General features: G+C 36.4%; 1 protein-coding gene across 2 annotated transcripts; it reads left to right on the top strand.

Annotated features, from left to right (window-relative positions):
* Nucleotides 1-329: 329 nt before the first annotated feature.
* Nucleotides 330-1,277, top strand: LOC136251874 (uncharacterized). Of its 2 annotated transcripts, none has more exons than XR_010699236.1 (3): nt 330-510; nt 611-852; nt 904-1,274. XR_010699236.1 is itself a non-coding variant. In XM_066044275.1 (3 exons), the coding sequence occupies exons 1-3, from the start codon at nt 367-369 to the stop codon at nt 1,165-1,167; spliced, it is 642 nt and encodes a 213-aa protein (XP_065900347.1). In that variant the 5' UTR covers nt 330-366; the 3' UTR covers nt 1,168-1,277. The 2 variants fall into 2 exon arrangements, 1 of the variants encoding a protein (XP_065900347.1); XM_066044275.1 differs by having other exon boundaries at nt 619-852; nt 904-1,277.
* Nucleotides 1,278-18,501: the final 17,224 nt, after the last annotated feature.

Here is an 18,501-nt window from a genome sequence, read left to right on the forward strand (position 1 = left end):
TTCCATTGGTGAATATAAAGAGAATCTTTGACAATAAAGTAGAACAAATGGGATTATGTGATTAATTACATGTGTGGGAATTACAGGCTTTGCTTTACTAATACCTTCCTATGGATATTTAAGTACATAAAGATAGGATTATATGAACAGTTCACAAAAATTCCTTTGAAAACTGCAGTTACCATGGTGAAATCTTACTGACTTATATTGTATGCATCAGTGATCATTAATGCATTATTTATGTGTAGTGTAGCTAAAGTTGCTTAGAAACTGCCATACACTTTCTATAAAGGTTGCAGGTTGATGTTCAGTTTCAGAGACAGCAGAATTTATTTTTGCAATTGATTTAAAGGATTTCTATTTATTATGTTTTTTAAAGTTGCAATTCTACTGGCCATTGCAATTAGCTTTACTAAAGGCACTACTAAAGTGAGTACTGCTGCACTGGGCAATTTGCTGCAGGAAGTTTACGATGTAGCTAAACAATTCAAAGGCTGTTTAATGAAACTGGTAAGCTGATGTAGGTGTTTGGTATAGTGTTATTATTCAAAGCTGCATTGTGCACCATGATGTCAGTCTGCATTATATTATTGCATGATTTTTGCTAAAGATATACAGAAACCAGAGGAGGTTTCAGAAGTGTGTAGCAATCAGTCTTTGGATACTCGCCTCAATGAAACGATTCAAAATTTCAGTCCACCATGCCGACACTTTACCAGTGCAATGGCAATCAAGTACCATTTGCAATACTTCCTGTTCAATGGGAGTGACACATTTAAATTATCCCTACAAACTGTAACTGGATTATTGAAGTTTTTTCAGACACAAAGCAAACTATTTCAAAAGGTTGAGGTAAGTATGCAATTATGAATAAAATTCTGATGGTTCATGCATCGATTTTAGGTTATGCTATCAAAACGAGAGTGTATAAAGTTTAGTGTAGAACAATACAGGATATTGTATGAGAAACACTACTGCAAGCAGTCTGAAATATTTGATAAAATGGTGAAATGTTGGTCAACTACTAATGGACAGTGCTGTACACTCTATAACAATGTTACAAATATGATAAATGATACATCTGCTGTATCTGATCTCCCTCCATGCTACATTTTTAAGAATGGTGAATACATCAATCTATTACCGGAAACTGAAAATAATAATTGATAGACTACATGTACATAGCTTGTATATATTCATATAACATTCATTATTATATTGGTATGTGATACCACTGATTGCCTGCATACATCACAATATAGTATGGAGTCTGTGTCTTTGCACAGTCTGCAGTAACCATCAGCTATAAGTGGATTTTAATACTTATCATATGTAGTAATATTATGGTAGGAAGAGTATCCAACACTGAATATGAAATGAACATAGAGTGTAATTGTATTCATTTCACAGAAGCCATTTTAGTTATAACAGAAATCTACCCAGTTCCTTTCTCTCAAAAGTCCTTAAACAGAATTCATTCCATAGAACTCTTTGACTTCCTGTGAATGCAATTACATGCTGTGCCCTCATTTTTGACAGACCATACAGGGTTGGACACTCTCCCTACCACTATATATTATTAACTCTACCACAATACCATAACCAATTAACCATACAATAACTAAGTGACTCATCACTTCCTTTAAACAATCACTTGGACATATGTACTTTACTTCTTAGAAGTTCATATGCTGTCTGAGACAAATTTCATAATATGTAAGGCTTTGTAACACATGCACAATAATAACCATTGCCCCTAGCAACCTGAATTTCCCAGTCTGAAGTAACTTCCCCAAATTTTGAAAAGATAACATATATATATATATATATATGTCATAAGTTGAAATTTACGGTTTTCCCATACGTACATATCTATAAGGGGGCTACAGTTGCCCCTTCTGGGCAATCACATAAATGAGGTATTTCAACATACGTATGGGAGAAATTAAAGTTCCAAAGAATGCGTATATCAATTTTACATAATTTGTGGGTGTGAATGTCAACAATAATCTCTCCAAATTTTAAATGGATAGTGTTATGACATTCTTTGATTCCCACATATTATATAATTTCACTGAACATGTATGGTTAACTGAACTTGCAATTGAGAAAGTTTTTGATAGAGATTTCATACCTATTTTTGCTATTAGACGATGGTTAAGTAAAATAAATAATGTAATAACTTTAGTACATAGGGTTATAAGTTTGCCACACTCCTATATTCTTATGATCACAGTTCCATTTAATATTTTTATACTTGCTGTATGCTATAGTGAACGTGCTTGCCAACATGTACAATTTAGTACAGTATATTGGTTAAATTAATCACATTGTAGTAGCATTTGCCATAAAAATCTTTTCTTCAATTTTAAATTCATTCAAATTGCATAAAATCATAGAATGTATAGGGAAGGCACCGAATGCAACTAACGGTATACTGTCCAAGATAGCACAGCAGGTTAAATCATAAAGAACAAGCAAAATAAATATCAGCAGCCTTCCACAGACTCAGTCATGTCCATATGTCCACAACTACATTACTACATAGCAAGTGATAATTATAGTCCCTCCCACTATTATTAACTCTTGTACATATCATAAATATTTATAGCTGATGATTACCACAGATTGTGCGAAGACGCAGAAAATGTTATACAAACATATACATGTACACAGTAGGTCAAGCAATTGTATATGTATGAAATGAAGTCTGTCAACAGATTTCAATGTAGTCGAGAATGATGTATGTACCATTCTTGATGATGGCACATGGAGGGAATATATGGTAGCATTGGTAGCATTATATCATCAAGAGTATATAATGTGGGAGGGCTCCCACATTATATACTCTTGATATCATGTTATTGTCTATCATATCATCATGCCTATCATGGTATTAGTCAATTTGTATAAGATCAATGGTGTTAGCTACACTAATAACAATTGTGACTGGGTACAATGCTGTTGTTCATCTGGTATTTAAAGAGCTACACAATCCATTTGGGAAGGTGGTAATACTGTATAGTCTGTCGGTAGTCTCACAGTGTGCTGTAATTGTTGTCATCATTGCATGCACCATGCATGAGTGCTGTCCATATAAATAAACATTTTTCCAATTACCATGTCCTATATTTAGGTATGTACAACTTATTTTAGCAGAACACATTAGTGTATGTATTTCACTATGGTTTTGCTATATAAGCTTAAAGAAATTGACTGATCAAATGCAGCCACCTGCATGCAGCTGCTTATTATGTAATTAAGGTCAGGAAGTTCTTTGGCCTAACAATGTAAAGGTGACAGGTTTCAGTCATGTATCATGTATGTAGTATAGTTTATGTAGCTGTAGATTATTAATACAGTATAACTGTTACTACTATGTACTTCATTACAAGTATGTATACATGGCAATTCAGCAGGGCAAGGTCGGATTGCTAAATTAAAAGGTTATACATGAAAAACTTAATGGAACTAGCTTGTTTATCTTCTTCCATAACATCTATACTGACTTCACAAAGGATTCATGATAATCAACAACACATCCTGTTTATTATAACCACACTCACCACATCACACATGAATGATATTTTAGTAACTGTAAACAGTTATCATAGTAATGCGTGGGAATTAAAATGCCTCAAGAATACATAGTTATGACAATTGGATATAAAATGCAATGCTATAATGTTATTGTATATATATCATCGATGCTTACTCCTATACTAACAAAACTTGCTTTCATTATTTGCCTCACAATCACATGCATATCCAGCTAATAAATTAATTTTTATGTTTAACTACATGTACAGCTCACCAAAATATCACTTAGTCTATTAATGCAGCACAACATGTTTCATTGACTGAAGAACTGTTCTCACATGTATAGCACTCATAAGTATTTAAAGATGTGTTTGTTGTAATGCAGTAACTGAGATGAACATTTAAATTTACTTAATAAGGTAATTCATGTTCACAACAAATTATAATACTGTAATTTGTATACACCATATTAATATTATGGTGCATGCACAGAAGGAACCTTTTATAGCTCTGTGTCAACTCCAGTAAAGAATAAACCTAAACAATTAAATTGTAGCAAATTTACTGTATGCATTACGGGGAAACATGCAAGCATATTTGCAGTCATGGAAAAAATTGATAAATTTCATGTTTAAAAAACAGTGATATTGACAAAAACTTATACATACAGTAATAAAGGATTAATGAAACATATACGAATGCATGATCAGGTTTCCTAACTAGCTAATATTCAGATGCACATAGCTACCTGCAGTTCCTCAATTGGTATACTGGTTAAGGAAGTCATGCTCTGCACGTAAGTATGTGAGGTACATTCAAATAAATAGCATATGGCGTACAGATTGAGTGATAGTTTAAAGGAAGTGACGTGTCACTTAGTTATTGTATGGTTCATTGGTTAAGGTATTGTTGTGAGGATAATATTATACATCAAATGATTCATGTTAGTACTAACAATACCATTGTTATTGCAATGTACACATGCACACAATCATGCATAACTATGAAGTTGAGTTACAACAACAAGAGACTTGAAGTGTACCCTCATCTATATGTGACTGGATATGGATAAAGGGGTCTTCCACACATTATTAAAATAAACTTTTGTAGTTCATAATTATAATTAGTCTAGCTACTGGCTTGAAATTGGTCTGAAGTGGGGTAGCTACAGCATAGAGAAAATGTAGTCTATTCATAGGATGTGTGTGGTAGGCCCTCTTTTACATATTCAGTAAGTTTGGTATCATAAATGCTGTGAGTTATATACAGCAGTGAAACAAGGGAGGTCACCTATACACCTGCACTCCTACAGATGTAATAGTAGACATTTTTTAACCTACACATGACACCTAAGGAGTCACCATAACACATCTCTTTTAACAGTGCCCTGACACCTTGGTGATAATGAATCACATCATCCTTTGTTTATCCAGTAAAGTAAATATTGTTGTGACAGAAGATAAACTAGCAAGCTTTAAAAGGCTATAGCTAGCTGATGATTTAAATTTAGCAATTCCCTGCTGAATTTCCACCTACGTACATACTTTTAAATGTTACACAGCAGTAGTATTAATTGTGCAGTCTTAATAATCTACAATTACAGTACTATACATTAATGAAACCTGTCACCTTGGCTTTGTAAGACCAATAAAAAATTTCCTGATCTTAATTACATAAAATAAGCAGCTGCCGGTGGCTATAGTCAAAGTTACCTGTGCTCAAATGATAATTTGGTATTCTATAACAACGACCTTATTTTGACCAGTATAAAGGAGGTCTTCTACACATTATTAAAATAAACTTTTGTAGTTCATAACTAGATTACTGGGGAAAGCTATTGGCTTGAAATTTGGTCTGAAGTGAGCTACTACATGGAGAAAATGTAGTCTGTTCATAGGATGTGTGTGTGGTAGGCCCTCTTTTACATATTCAGCCAGATTGGTATCATAAACACTGTGAGTTATGTCATTAATTGGTACTGCAGATCCTCTATTTTACCCAGCATGAAAAATATACAGCAGTGAAACAAGGGAGGTCACCTATGCATCTGCACTCCTACAGATGTAATAGTAGACATATTTTTAATCCTACACATGACACCTAAGGTGTTATCATAACACTTCTCTTTTAACAGTGCTCCGACACCTTGGTGATAATCAATCACACCATCCTTTGTTTATCCAGTAAAGTAAATGTTGTTGTGACAGAAGACAAACTAGCAAGCTTTAAAAGACTATAGCTAGCTGATGATTTAAATTTAGCAATTCCCTGCTGAATTGCCACCTACGTACATACTTTTAAATGTTACACAGCAGTAGTATTAATTGTGCTGTCTTAATAATCTATAATTACAGTACTATACATTAATGAAACCTGTCATCTTGGCTTTGTAAGACCAATGAAAAATTTCCTGATCTTAATTACATAAAATAAGCAGCTGCAGGTGGCTGTAGTCAAAGTTACCTGTGCTCAAATGATAATTTTGGCATTCTATAACAACGACCTTATTTTGACCAGTACATGGATTAAACTACAAAATACATGTACTGTAGTTCTGTTTTGTATATAGAATAGTCCAGCACTCATCCTCTTACAGTAGAACTTGACAAGCACTGAGATGTGCAAAAATAAAGATTCCCATTTTAACCACCTATGATGTATATATATACAAAATCCAGATACTTATATTATACCTACATACCCTGACTGCATGGCAGTGGCATATTGGAAGAACCTTGCATGGGTCACTGGGTAGCAATCACTGGATTGGGTAGCTTGTATGCCTTGAAAAAATATATAAACTAACTACAAAATAGAGATGGAATATAAACTGATTGTTTAAAGAATGTAATGTGTTATTTACTGTAAAAAAAGGTTAAGGACGCCTGGAATCAAAAGCCTGGAATCAAAAGCCTGGGATCAAAAGCCTGAGATAAAAAGTAATTCACAATCGATAGCATTCAATTATTTCAATACTGTAGCACGGGGTCATGTGACTAACACCTATCATGTCCTGGGCTAACCCCAAACTATGCATAACTCTAGTGCAAGCTGTGTTGTGGGAGCATTGCGGTTAAGGTATTATGCAATGCGTGAAAATTATAAGAATGTGGCGGTCTAATAAGTATTAACACTCAGATATGTAGTCAGTGGTCTGTCCCTGTTGAGGTCATGGGTTAGCATGGGGGAGGCTGTGCCTAAACACATGACTATGTGATAATGCTGTCATGGTGAAACTAGTGGATTATTTCATTGACTATGTGGGACAAGCTTAACTTTGGGTATTAATTAGTTATTAAGGTATTCAAGAACCACAGCCTTTGTTAGTAGGTGATTAGTTGGTTGTTACGTGTGCCCAATGCCGGACATCCCTGGTCTGATCTGCCCACTTTACCCCCAAAAATAATGATTCACATGACTATCTGCTGCATAATGTATGTATTTTTACTCTGTGGTATATCTTTATCTACTTGTATGCATGTACGTATGTATATGGTTATGCATGCATGTATGTGTGTGTATGTGTGTATATGTGTGTGTATTTGTCTGTGTGTGCGTGTGCGTGTGTGTATATGTGTATTGAGCATAAGTAGGAGCATGATAGAGCTCAGTGGATGGATGGGTGGCATGTGTTGGTATGTAAGTCATACTTTAATAAGCTTAACTTGACTCAAACGTTATAGCTACTACAAAACTGAATTACCTAACTTCCTGATGAATTTCCTAACTTCCTGATGAATTACTTAACTTCCTGATGAATTTCCTAGCTTCCTGAAGGAAGTCTCATAAAGCCCTAATAGCTACAACAGCAAAAAAAACTTCCTGATAAAAAACCCATAAAGTCCTAGACATTTAAAAAATCACCTCAACCTTGTAAGGCTGCCTAATATTTATGTGTAGCCTAAATAATCAAATGTGCATCACTTCCTAATTACAAAACATACATCCACCATTGCCCGGTGTGTGCATGAGTTCACAAGGGCATAGGTCATTATGTCACATCAATAACATTACTGCTTTTTTTTTATTTAGAAACATTAGGACATTAGGCTTACAATGACATCAAAGTATAAAACTGAAAGGCGTCCATCCGTCTGCATTCCATCTGATTCTTCTCACTGGCTGCTGCACATATCAAGTGGTTGTGGCATTAAGCAAAGCTCTAAGAGTAAAGTAGTGCATAAATGAAGCTTCTAACTGCCATAGTACATCATTTACAGTGCATGGAATGAAAGAGTTGTAGTCTGTAAATTGCATGCAAACTGCAAGCAAAGACCTATCCCATTCTTAAGCATGCCTTTGAATAAATTCTAAAGATATTTGAACCATAATTTTTAAACACATTCATGCAGAAAACAACTTGAGTCACATTTCATTTAAGTGGTAGATTGTGAAACTTGAATCTGGTAGGGTGTGAGATCAAATCCCAGTTGCATTGCTTCTTTTCTTTTAATGCCTAACCTTTTGGATACAACTTTAGCCTGCACTGGTATGACTGATGCTACCTGCATTCTACATTATGTACAATTGAAGTTGTCTTGTGATGGTGTGTTGTAGGAAACAGTTACTGATGATGATAATGATGCTGATGATGGTGGTGGTGTGATGATGATGTCATGTATTCATGGGCTAGCTGTGTCGTGTAACTATATATATATATATATATATATATATATATATACATGATTTGCATATATATATCAAGACACCACGGTAGTGTGTCGTGCGGCCCAAGAAGCCGGCGCGCCACACCGTGAGTAATTTTACAGGAAGAAAGTAAACGCGATTTTCACGCCTTTGTAGCTCCGTGATTCCTTATCCGATTGAAACCAAAGTTGCTACAGAAGTGCCAGCTAGGTAGGGGAGTTCACATTCCAAAGTTGAGGAAAATGGCTCCAGTCATTTCTGAGATACAAGCGGCCAAAGTTTGGGTATTTTTTCTTCGTTTTTTTCTTCTTCTACTTCTTTTCGCACACTATGCAAAATCCGCCATAAAACACGAATGCGTGCTCCAATTGGGCTAAAATTTGGCACACGTAAAGGGCTCATTAAGGCGAATCTCAGTACTAATTGTGGTAAGAATCCGATGAACATTCACGGAGTTATGACTGATTATTTGCGTAAAATTAGGTCGAAGGTCTGTCACGCCCACAGGGTAAACCGCTTGAGGGAATGAGCTGAAAATTGCTATGTACATGCAGTAACTACCGTAGGAGTGCCTTTTTGTGGTTTGAAAGGAATCCAGTTAAAGGCCATCGAGATATGATACAAAACCCAACCTGTGTCAAAATTACGCGATCGATTTTTATGAATAAAAAAAACTATTAGTTTCACGCCTACCAGACAAACCGCTTAGAGCAGTGAGCTGAAAATCGGTATGTAGCTGGAATAATTATCATAGAAAGTCCTTGCAGTAGTACAGAAGAATCGGATTATAAACCACTGAGTTATGATTCCAAAGCCAACTACGTGTAGCATATGCGAAATCAAGATACTCTAATAGAACAGTCACCCTAATAGAGCATTCAGCTTCGTTTATAATTTACTACATTATAGAATTATATTACATTGCAATTTATTCTGTAGGGAGTTCAGCTACAAACAAGTCACCCTGTAGTCAGATCAGCTAGAAGAAGGTACCTAATAGAGAGTTCAGCTACAAAGAAACCATCATGTAGAGAGTTCAGCTGCAAACAAATTATACCCTGTAGAGAATTCAGCTACGGACAAATTGCCCTGTAAAGAGATCAGCTAGAAGAAGTTACCTTGTAGAGAGTTCAGTTACAAAGAAACCATCGTGTAGAGAGTTCAGCTGCAAACAAACCCCCCAGTAGAAAGTTCCACTATGAACAGATCACGCTGTAGAGAGTTCAGTTAGAAACAGGTCATCCTGTAGAGAGATCAGCTAGAAGAAGTCACCTTGTAGAGAGTTCAGCTACAAAGAAACCACCATGTAAGAGAGTTCAACTGCAAAAAAATCACCTGTAAAGAGTTCAGCTAGAAAGAAGTCACCCTGTAGAGAGATCAGCTAGAAACAAGTCACCCTGTAGAGAGTTCAGCTAGAAGAATTACATTGTAGAGAGTTCAGCTACGAAGAAACTACCATGTAGAGAGCTCAGCTGCAAACAAATCGCCCTGTAGAGAATCCAGCTACAAACAAATCACTCTGTAGAAAGGTGAGCTAGAAGAAGTTACCTTGTAGAGAGTTCAGCTACAAACAAATCACCCTGTAGAGAGTTTAGCTAGAAGAAGTTACATTGTAGAGAGTTCAGCTACAAAGAAACTACCGTGTAGAGAGTTCAGCTGCAAGCAAATTACCCTGTAGAGAATTCAGCTACAAACAAATCACCCTGTAGAAAGATCAGCTAGAAGAAGTTACCTTGTAGAGAGTTCAGCTACAAACAAATCACCCTGTAGAGAGATCAGCTAGAAACAAGTCACCCTGTAGAGAGTTCAGCTAGAAAGAAACTACCATGTAGAGAGTTCAGCTGCAAACAAATTGCCCTGTAGAGAATTCAGCTACAAACAAATCACCCTGTAGAGAGATCAGCTAGAAACAAGTCACCCTAGTCACCCTGTAGAGAGATCAGCTAGAAACAAGCCACCCATAGAGAGTTCAGCTAGAAGAAGTTACATTGTAGAGAGTTCAGCAGTTTAGCTGCAAACAAATCGCCCTGTAGAGAATTCAGCTACAAACAAATCACCCTGTATAGAGTTCAGCTACAAACAAGTCATCCTGTAGAGAGATCAGCTAGAAGGATCACCTTGCAGAGAGTTCAGCTACAAATAAATCACCCTGCTTCATCTTTTCTTCTTCCTGTAGTAAAGAAACAAATGATAGGTTAAAAAGACCTAAAGCCGGCCTTTGGGGTATACAAATGCAAAAAGAAGTGAAATCTAATCCAAAATAGCCAAGCTGTAAAAAAAGAGTGCGGCCCTGAGAAAGGCTATGGTGAAAAAAGATGTGAAATCCAAGGTGGCGGCCAAGAAATGGCTGCGATGGTAGGTTAATGGTAAAAATTTTAATAGCAACAATTCAGGTGAAGCTTGGTCTTGGCACAAAATTCATCTGAATTGTTGTTATTAAAATTTTTACCATTAACCTACCATCGCAGCCATTTCTTGGCCGCCACCTTGGATTTCACATCTTTTTTCACCATAGCCTTTCTCAGGGCCACACTCTTTTTTTACAGCTTGGCTGTTTTGGATTAGATATATATATATGTACTGTTTTGTTTGAAAGGATATTTCTGATCACTATATAGTAACCAATGTTGTTCTTTAGACAATTTGTGTGTGTGGGTAGTGTGTCTGTGTGCACTCCTAATATTTAGGGGTATTTACTGAAGCCAATGACAACGTATTTATCCCTATTAGAACATGATATATAACATCTAAGGATTCATGAAATAACAGGCTTCCTTGCATATTCCAAGAAAGTAAAGAAATTTGCGAGAAATATGTACACAGCATGTTAAATAGTTACTCAATTTTTATATAATGGCTAATTTTGGGGATAGTTTCTAGGTGAGTTGCAAAATAGTTTTCAGCATGTGTATCTTACCAATAACAGAGATTACTAAAAGAATAAAAGCACACACAACATTTCCAGTTTGTAAATCTGTCTGATGTATTAAATGAGCACTGGTCACCAGTTACATTCAGTGAAATGCTAAAGCTGAACTGAATAAATGGCTGCACGGTTGATTTCAAATGGGATGGTATGTTCTTACACTTCCAGACAGAGTTCACTTCCAGTGAGTCATGTCATCAAAATTAATAACAATCACAACCACTCCCTCCCTTCATTTGTTATGCACTTTACTACACATAAAACTTTAACTAAGAAGAGAAGCTGTGCAGTTTTGTCATGGTATAGTCATAGACTTTTGACTGTGCAGTAATATATAAGTTTATATTTCACTAAATCAAGGTTTAGTTTCCACTTACAATAACATCATAGTACTTCACAGTTCACATCACACTTGTGATGACATGTTCTTGGTTCCTCTGGTATACTCCCCCAGATATTTATCTCTGGTCGTATATACACTACATGCATAACTAATCGTGCATGACATAACTTTTAGGATGTTATGTATGTATTTGCACAAAATTAAATTAGTAGGTAACTCAGTATGATGGCTATACGCAATAAGACACAAGACTCAAGTTGAAACTAGCACAACTCCATGATATTTATAGCTATAAAGAAATTTTGTCCCTGAGATGGATCATTATAAGCATACAAAAAGGTGAGCTGTTGTGCATGTTATAAGCTAGGTACAGTACAACATGTATAACACAGTCTTACATACATAATCATCACTATAATTATATATACTGTGACAAAAACTATATTAGCTATTAGCTAATAAATTGATGCAATTGAAATGATCATTACTATTATTGTAAACTTCATTACTCAAGACTCACGGTAGTGAGTCGCAGACAATAGTGTTGGTTGATATAGACAGCAGGACAGTGGCCATGAAAGTTGGAACCCATGCACCAAGGAGTGTGTAACAGCTCACCTTAACTGGCCTGGACAATTGTGCAAGTGGATAGTAGTATTGTTGAGGTTCATTCCATTGGTGAATATAAAGAGAATCTTTGACAATAAAGTAGAACAAATGGGATTATGTGATTAATTACATGTGTGGGAATTACAGGCTTTGCCTTACTTATACCTTCCTATGGATATTTAAGTATATAAAAATAGCATGCTCATTAATAGTGAATATGTTCTGAGTGCAAACATAACTTCTTCTTTTAAGGGATGTCAGGCTAAAACAAGATGATGGACTTTCTAAAATTTAGTGTGCTTTGTTTACCATACGTTTAAGCACTTAGCTAGTTAGCTAATTTAAGCTTTAAAATAATTATGATTAACGTAAGATGATAAGTATAAAAATAAATTTTCATAACCTTATCATTAGAAGTTAGACTTGTTTGTGGAAAAGTTACTAGTTATTTTATGGCAACATATATTCTAAAAATTAGAACAACTCATCTAAATGGTAGTACAATAACTTATACCACAAAAGTCTGTGAGATACTGAATCCCATATGCACCCCCGTTCTCCACTCTTTGAAAGAGGCCTTGCTATGTCACGGCAGCACTGAGTATATTATTATCTAATCCAAAACAGCCAAGCTGTAAAAAAAGTGTGCGGCCCTCAGAAAGGCTATGGTGAAAAAAGATGTGAAATCCAAGGTGGCGGCCAAGAAATGGCTGTGATGGTAGGTTAATGGTAAAAATTTTAATAACGACAATTCAGGTGAATTTTTGTGCCGCTTCACAAAATTTACCTGAATTGTCATTATTAAAATTTTTACCATTAACCTACCATCACAGCCATTTCTTGGCCGCCACCTTGGATTTCACATCTTTTTTCACCATAGCCTTTCTGAGGGCCGCACACTTTTTTTACAGCTTGGCTGTTTTGGATTAGATTTCATTTCTTTTTGTATTTGTATACCCCAAAGCCGGCCTATGGCCAGCTTTGGGACTTTTTTAACCTATGTTTTTTTTCTTTACTACAGGAAGAAGTAAAGATGAAGTAGATATACTTTAAATATTTTATCAGTAAATGTACAAATTATATATATAATACATATGTGACCGGATTTGCAAAAAGGGGCCTTCCACACACATCCAATTTGCCAACTTTGACAATTGATAACTTCAGATTGGAAAGAGCTATTGCCTTGAAATTTGGGCAGTGGTGATTTCTTTGCAGCTGAACTCTCCACATGATGGTTTCTTTGTAGCTGAACTCTCTATAAAGGCAATTTCTTCTAGCTGATCTCTCTACAGGGAGATTTGTTTGTAGCTGAACTATCTACAAGGTAACTTCTTCTAGCTGATCTCTCTACAGGGTGATTTGTTGGTAGCCGAATTCTGTACAGGCGATGTGTTTGCAGCTGAGCTCTTTACAAAATGGTTTCTTTGTAGCTGAACTCTCTACAAAGTAACTTCTTCTAACTGATCTTTCTAAAGCGTGATTTGTTTGTAGCTGAACTATCTACAAGGTAATTTCTTCTAGCTGATCTCTCTACAGGGTGATTTATTTGTAGCTGAATTCTGTACAGGTGATTTGTTTGCAGCTGAGCTCTTTACAAAATGGTTTCTTTGTAGCTGAACTCTCTAAAAGGTAACTTCTTCTAACTGATCTTTCTACAGGGTGATTTATTTGTAGCTGAACTATCTACAAGGTAATATCTTCTAGCTGATCTCTCTACAGGGTGATTTGTTTGTAGCTGAATTCTGTACAGGTGATTTGTTTGCAGCTGAGCTCTTTACAGAATGGTTTATTTGTAGCTGAACTCTCTACAAGGTAATTTCTTCTAGCTGATCTCTCTACAGGGAGATTTGTTTGTAGCTGAACTATCTGCAAGGTAATTTCTTCTAGCTGATCTCTCTACAGGGTGATTTGTTTGTAGCTGAATTCTGTACAGGTGATTTGTTTGCAGCTGAGCTCTTTACAGAATGGTTTCTTTGTAGCTGAACTCTCTACAAGGTAATTTCTTCTAGCTGATCTCTCTACAGGGAGATTTGTTTGTAGCTGAACTCTCTACAAGGTAATTTCTTCTAGCTGATCTCTCTACAGGGAGATTTGTTTGTAGCTGAACTATCTGCAAGGTAATTTCTTCTAGCTGATCTCTCTACAGGGTGATTTGTTTGTAGCTGAATTCTGTACAGGTGATTTGTTTGCAGCTGAGCTCTTTACAGAATGGTTTCTTTGTAGCTGAACTCTCTAAAAGGTAACTTCTTCTAACTGATCTTTCTACAGGGCAATTTGTTTTTGGCAGAATTTTCTACAGGGTGATTTCTTTGCAGCTGAACTCTCTACATGGTGGTTTCTTTGTAGCTGAACTCTCTACAAGGTAACTTCTTCTAGCTGATCTCTCTACAGGGTGATTTGTTTGTAGCTGAACGATCTACAAGGTAACTTCTTCTAGCTGATCTCTCTACAGGGTGGTTTCTTTGTAGCTGAACTCTCTAAAAGGTAACTTCTTCTAACTGATCTTTCTACAGGGCAATTTTTTTGTGGCTGTATTTTCTACAGGGTGATTTGTTTGCAGCTGAATTCTCTACATGGTGGTTTCTTTGTAGCTGAACTCTCTACTAAGTAATTTCTTCTAGCTGATCTCTCTACAGGGTGATTTGTTTGTAGCTGAATTCTGTACAGGTGATTTGTTTGCAGCTGAGCTCTTTACAGAATGGTTTCTTTGTAGCTGAACTCTCTACAAGGTAACTTCTTCTAACTGATCTTTCTACAGGGCAATTTGTTCGTGGCAGAATTTTATACAGGGTGATTTCTTTGCAGCTGAACTCTCTACATGGTGGTTTCTTTGTAGCTGAACTCTCTACAAGGTAACTTCTTCTAGCTGATCTCTCTACAGGGTGATTTGTTTGTAGCTGAACTCTCTAAATGATGGTTTCTTTGTAGCTGAACTCTCTGCAAGTTAACTTCTTCTAGCTGATCTCTCTACATGGTGATTTGTTTGTAGCTGAATTCTGTATAGGTGATTTGTTTGCAGCTGAGCTCTTTAAATAATGGTTTCTTTGTAGCTGAACTCTCTCAAGGTAACTTCTTCTAGCTGATGTCTTTACAGGGTCACTAGTTTGTAGCTGAATTCTCTACATGGTGGTTTCTTTGTAACTGAACTCTCTACAAGGTAACTTTTTCTAGCTCATCTTTCTACAGGGTGATTTATTTGTAGCTGAATTCTTTACAGGTGATTTGTTTGCAGCTGAGCTCTTTAAAGAATGGTTTCTTTGTAGCTGAACTCTCTACAAGGTACCTTCTTCTAGCTGATGTCTCTACAAGGTCACTAGTTTGTAGCTGAGCTCTCTACATGGTGGTTTTTTTTGTAACTGAACTCTCTACAAGGTGACCTCTTCTAGCTGATCTTTCTACAGTGTGATTTGTTTGAAACCGAACTCTCTACAAGGTAACTTCTTCTAGCTGATCTCTCTACAGGGAGATTTGTTTGTAGCTGAACTCTCTACATGATGGTTTCTTTGTAGCTGAACTCTCTACAAGGTAACTTCTTCTAGCCAATCTCTCTACAGGGAGATTTGTTTGTAGCTGAACTCTCTACATGATGGTTTCTTTGTAGCTGAACTCTTTGCAAGGTAACTTCTTCTATTGATCTCTCCACAGGGTGATTTGTTTGTAGCTCAACTCTCTACATGGTGGTTTCTTTGTAGCTGAACAATACAAGGTGATTTTTTCTAGCTGAACTATCTCTTTTCATAGTTGCATGAACTCCCTACAAGGTAACTTCTTCTAGCTGATCTCTCTACAGGGTGACTTTTGTGTAGCTGATCTCTATACAGGTTTCTTATTTCTAGCTGATTTCTTGAATTCTCTTCAGGGTGACTGCTCTATTAGGATGACTGCTCTATTAGAGTATCTCGATCTCGCACTTGCCGCACCAAGTTGGATTTCGTGTTATAACTCCGTGGCTTTAAGTCTTATTCTTCTACACCATTGATGAGCCTTTCTAAGATGATTACTCCATCTGTACAACGATTTTCAAAGCATTACCCTAAGCGGTTTATCTGGTAGGCGTGGCAAGCAGTCGTTTTTTTATTAGCTATCTCGATTGCGTAATTGTTACACACTGTTGGTTTTTTCGTTGTATCTTCCTGGTTTTTAGCTCGATTTCTTTCAAACCACAAAAGGTTTGAGGTTCAATAGTTAACCTATTCACCCACCGATTTTCAGCTTCTTCCCATACGCGGTTTACCCTGTAGGCGTGACAACATATTGGTGTTATTTTTCGTGAATAATCGCTCATAACTCTTTGCCTGTTTATCGTATTCCAGCCAAAGTTGGTACCGAGATGCGCCTTTATATCCCCCTTCTGTGTGCCAAATTTCAAGGCAATCGGATAACGCTTTCGCGTTTTATAGCAGTTTTTGTAAGTGTGCGACAAGAAAAAGAAAAATAAGAAGAAGAAAAAAACGAAGAAACTGAGCCAATTTTTGAAGTCGCATATCTCGGGAACGCGCGAAGCGATTTCGCTCAAATTTGGAATGTGGAGTGCTGCAGTTGGAGGGAATGTCCACAGCAAAAATCGTCTTGTTTCATCAAGGAAGCACAGAGCTACGGAGGTGCGAAAATTGCGTTTTCTTTCTTCCTGTCAATATACTCACGGGTGTTACGCGCCGGCTTCTTGGGCCGCACGACACACTACCGTGTGTCTTGATCTTTCTTCCTGTCAATATACTCACGGGTGTTACGCGCCGGCTTCTTGGGCCGCACGACACACTACCGTGTGTCTTGATCTGGGGCGCCTCTCCAACAAGCTTTAATATCTAATGGAAGATGCATTTAGACAGAAGTACATGGCTAGCTTGTCATTTTGGATGGCACTGCCTACACAGCAATGGGTCCACCTATGGGATACAAACTACCCACACAGGGAGCCAACTTTTAAGGATGTCAATGATTAAATGAATGTCACAGAATCATTACTGCAAAACTTTAGTATAAACTGAAACTCACAATGAAACTTAATGCTGCTTGATGTGATAGGTTTCTTATACATTTTAGTAACAGAGTTTAGTAAGGACAGATGCAAGTACTGTAAGTTATTATCTCATACCAAAAATACTGTTAATGTTACATGTATTAACATTCCTGTAGTTACATACATTCCATAGTGTGATCAAATGTACACCCAAGGGCACAATGGGGACACATAACAAGAGACCAAATCCAAGAGTGCCCTACTAGAAATAAGTATACTGTTACTAAAACTAGAATTATTCATTAGGCCAGATACTCTAATCTTCAGTGCTCTTATTATTAGTACAATATATAGTTCTTATTATTAGTACAATATCTTCTAATATTTAGTGTGCAATTCCTTAATTCAAGAAAAGTGTGCTTGCCCCAGGGAAACATTGTTTCAAGAGTAAAATACTCTTAATTCAAGAGCACCAGTTTTTGCTGTGTAATAGAGCAGTCACAAGTAACTACTCTTATAGAGCAATCAAGCTACAGCTTATAGTCACCATCTTTGCCCTATAGTTAGCTATAGTAGCTATTTATAGTTTAAAGCATTAGATTATTGTAATTGCTAACCAAAAATAACCTAAAATGGGTATGAAGTTAACCAAATGTTCCGTGAAACTTCTACCAATTACATCATCCAAATGCACATATTGCGCATTGATGGCAAAGTGCAGGGTTGCTTTAGTAAATAATTGGTACAATGTTAGCATGCTATGTAACTGTATAATAATTATTATATCAGTGAGATTCAGTCTATTCATACATGCACATAGCTAGAAGATTCCCAATGCCAGCTGTGAGTTCTGAGACTCACAGGCTTCGTTGATCATATCACTCACTTAAAATTTATTTATAACTTACATTTAACATTCTATGGTATACACCTTGAAACACATAATTGTGACTTATGTACCTACACATACCACCCATCCATCCACTGAACTCTATCATGCTCCTAATTATGCTCAATACACATATACGCACACACAGACAAATACACACATATACACACACATACATGCATACATAAACATACGTACATGCATACAAGTAGATAAGGATAAACATACATTGTGCAGCAGATAGTCATGTGAATGGGGATGCAGCGATTATGCCGGCATAATTTCGGGCATAATAGGTATGTGTGGGAATCAGGAATTATGCTAGCATTTTGAGGTGACTATAAAGCTTTAACAGTAAGAAAATCTGCAGATTGCACAATTCCGTTAAAAAGATTGAGATTCTCTAATAGAAGAGTCAGAAACTCTAATAGAACAGTCACTGAATATTATTTACTCTAATAAAACAGTCACATTGGAATGAAATATTCTAACACAGCAACCAGCTAAAGAATTCAAGACTATTTGAAGCTTAAACATCAATGAAAATGGTCTGATACAGCAATAAACTGACATCATTAGCCAAT

This window comes from Dysidea avara, chromosome 3 (assembly GCF_963678975.1).
Source record: "Dysidea avara chromosome 3, odDysAvar1.4, whole genome shotgun sequence".
Classification (NCBI taxonomy): domain Eukaryota; kingdom Metazoa; phylum Porifera; class Demospongiae; order Dictyoceratida; family Dysideidae; genus Dysidea; species Dysidea avara.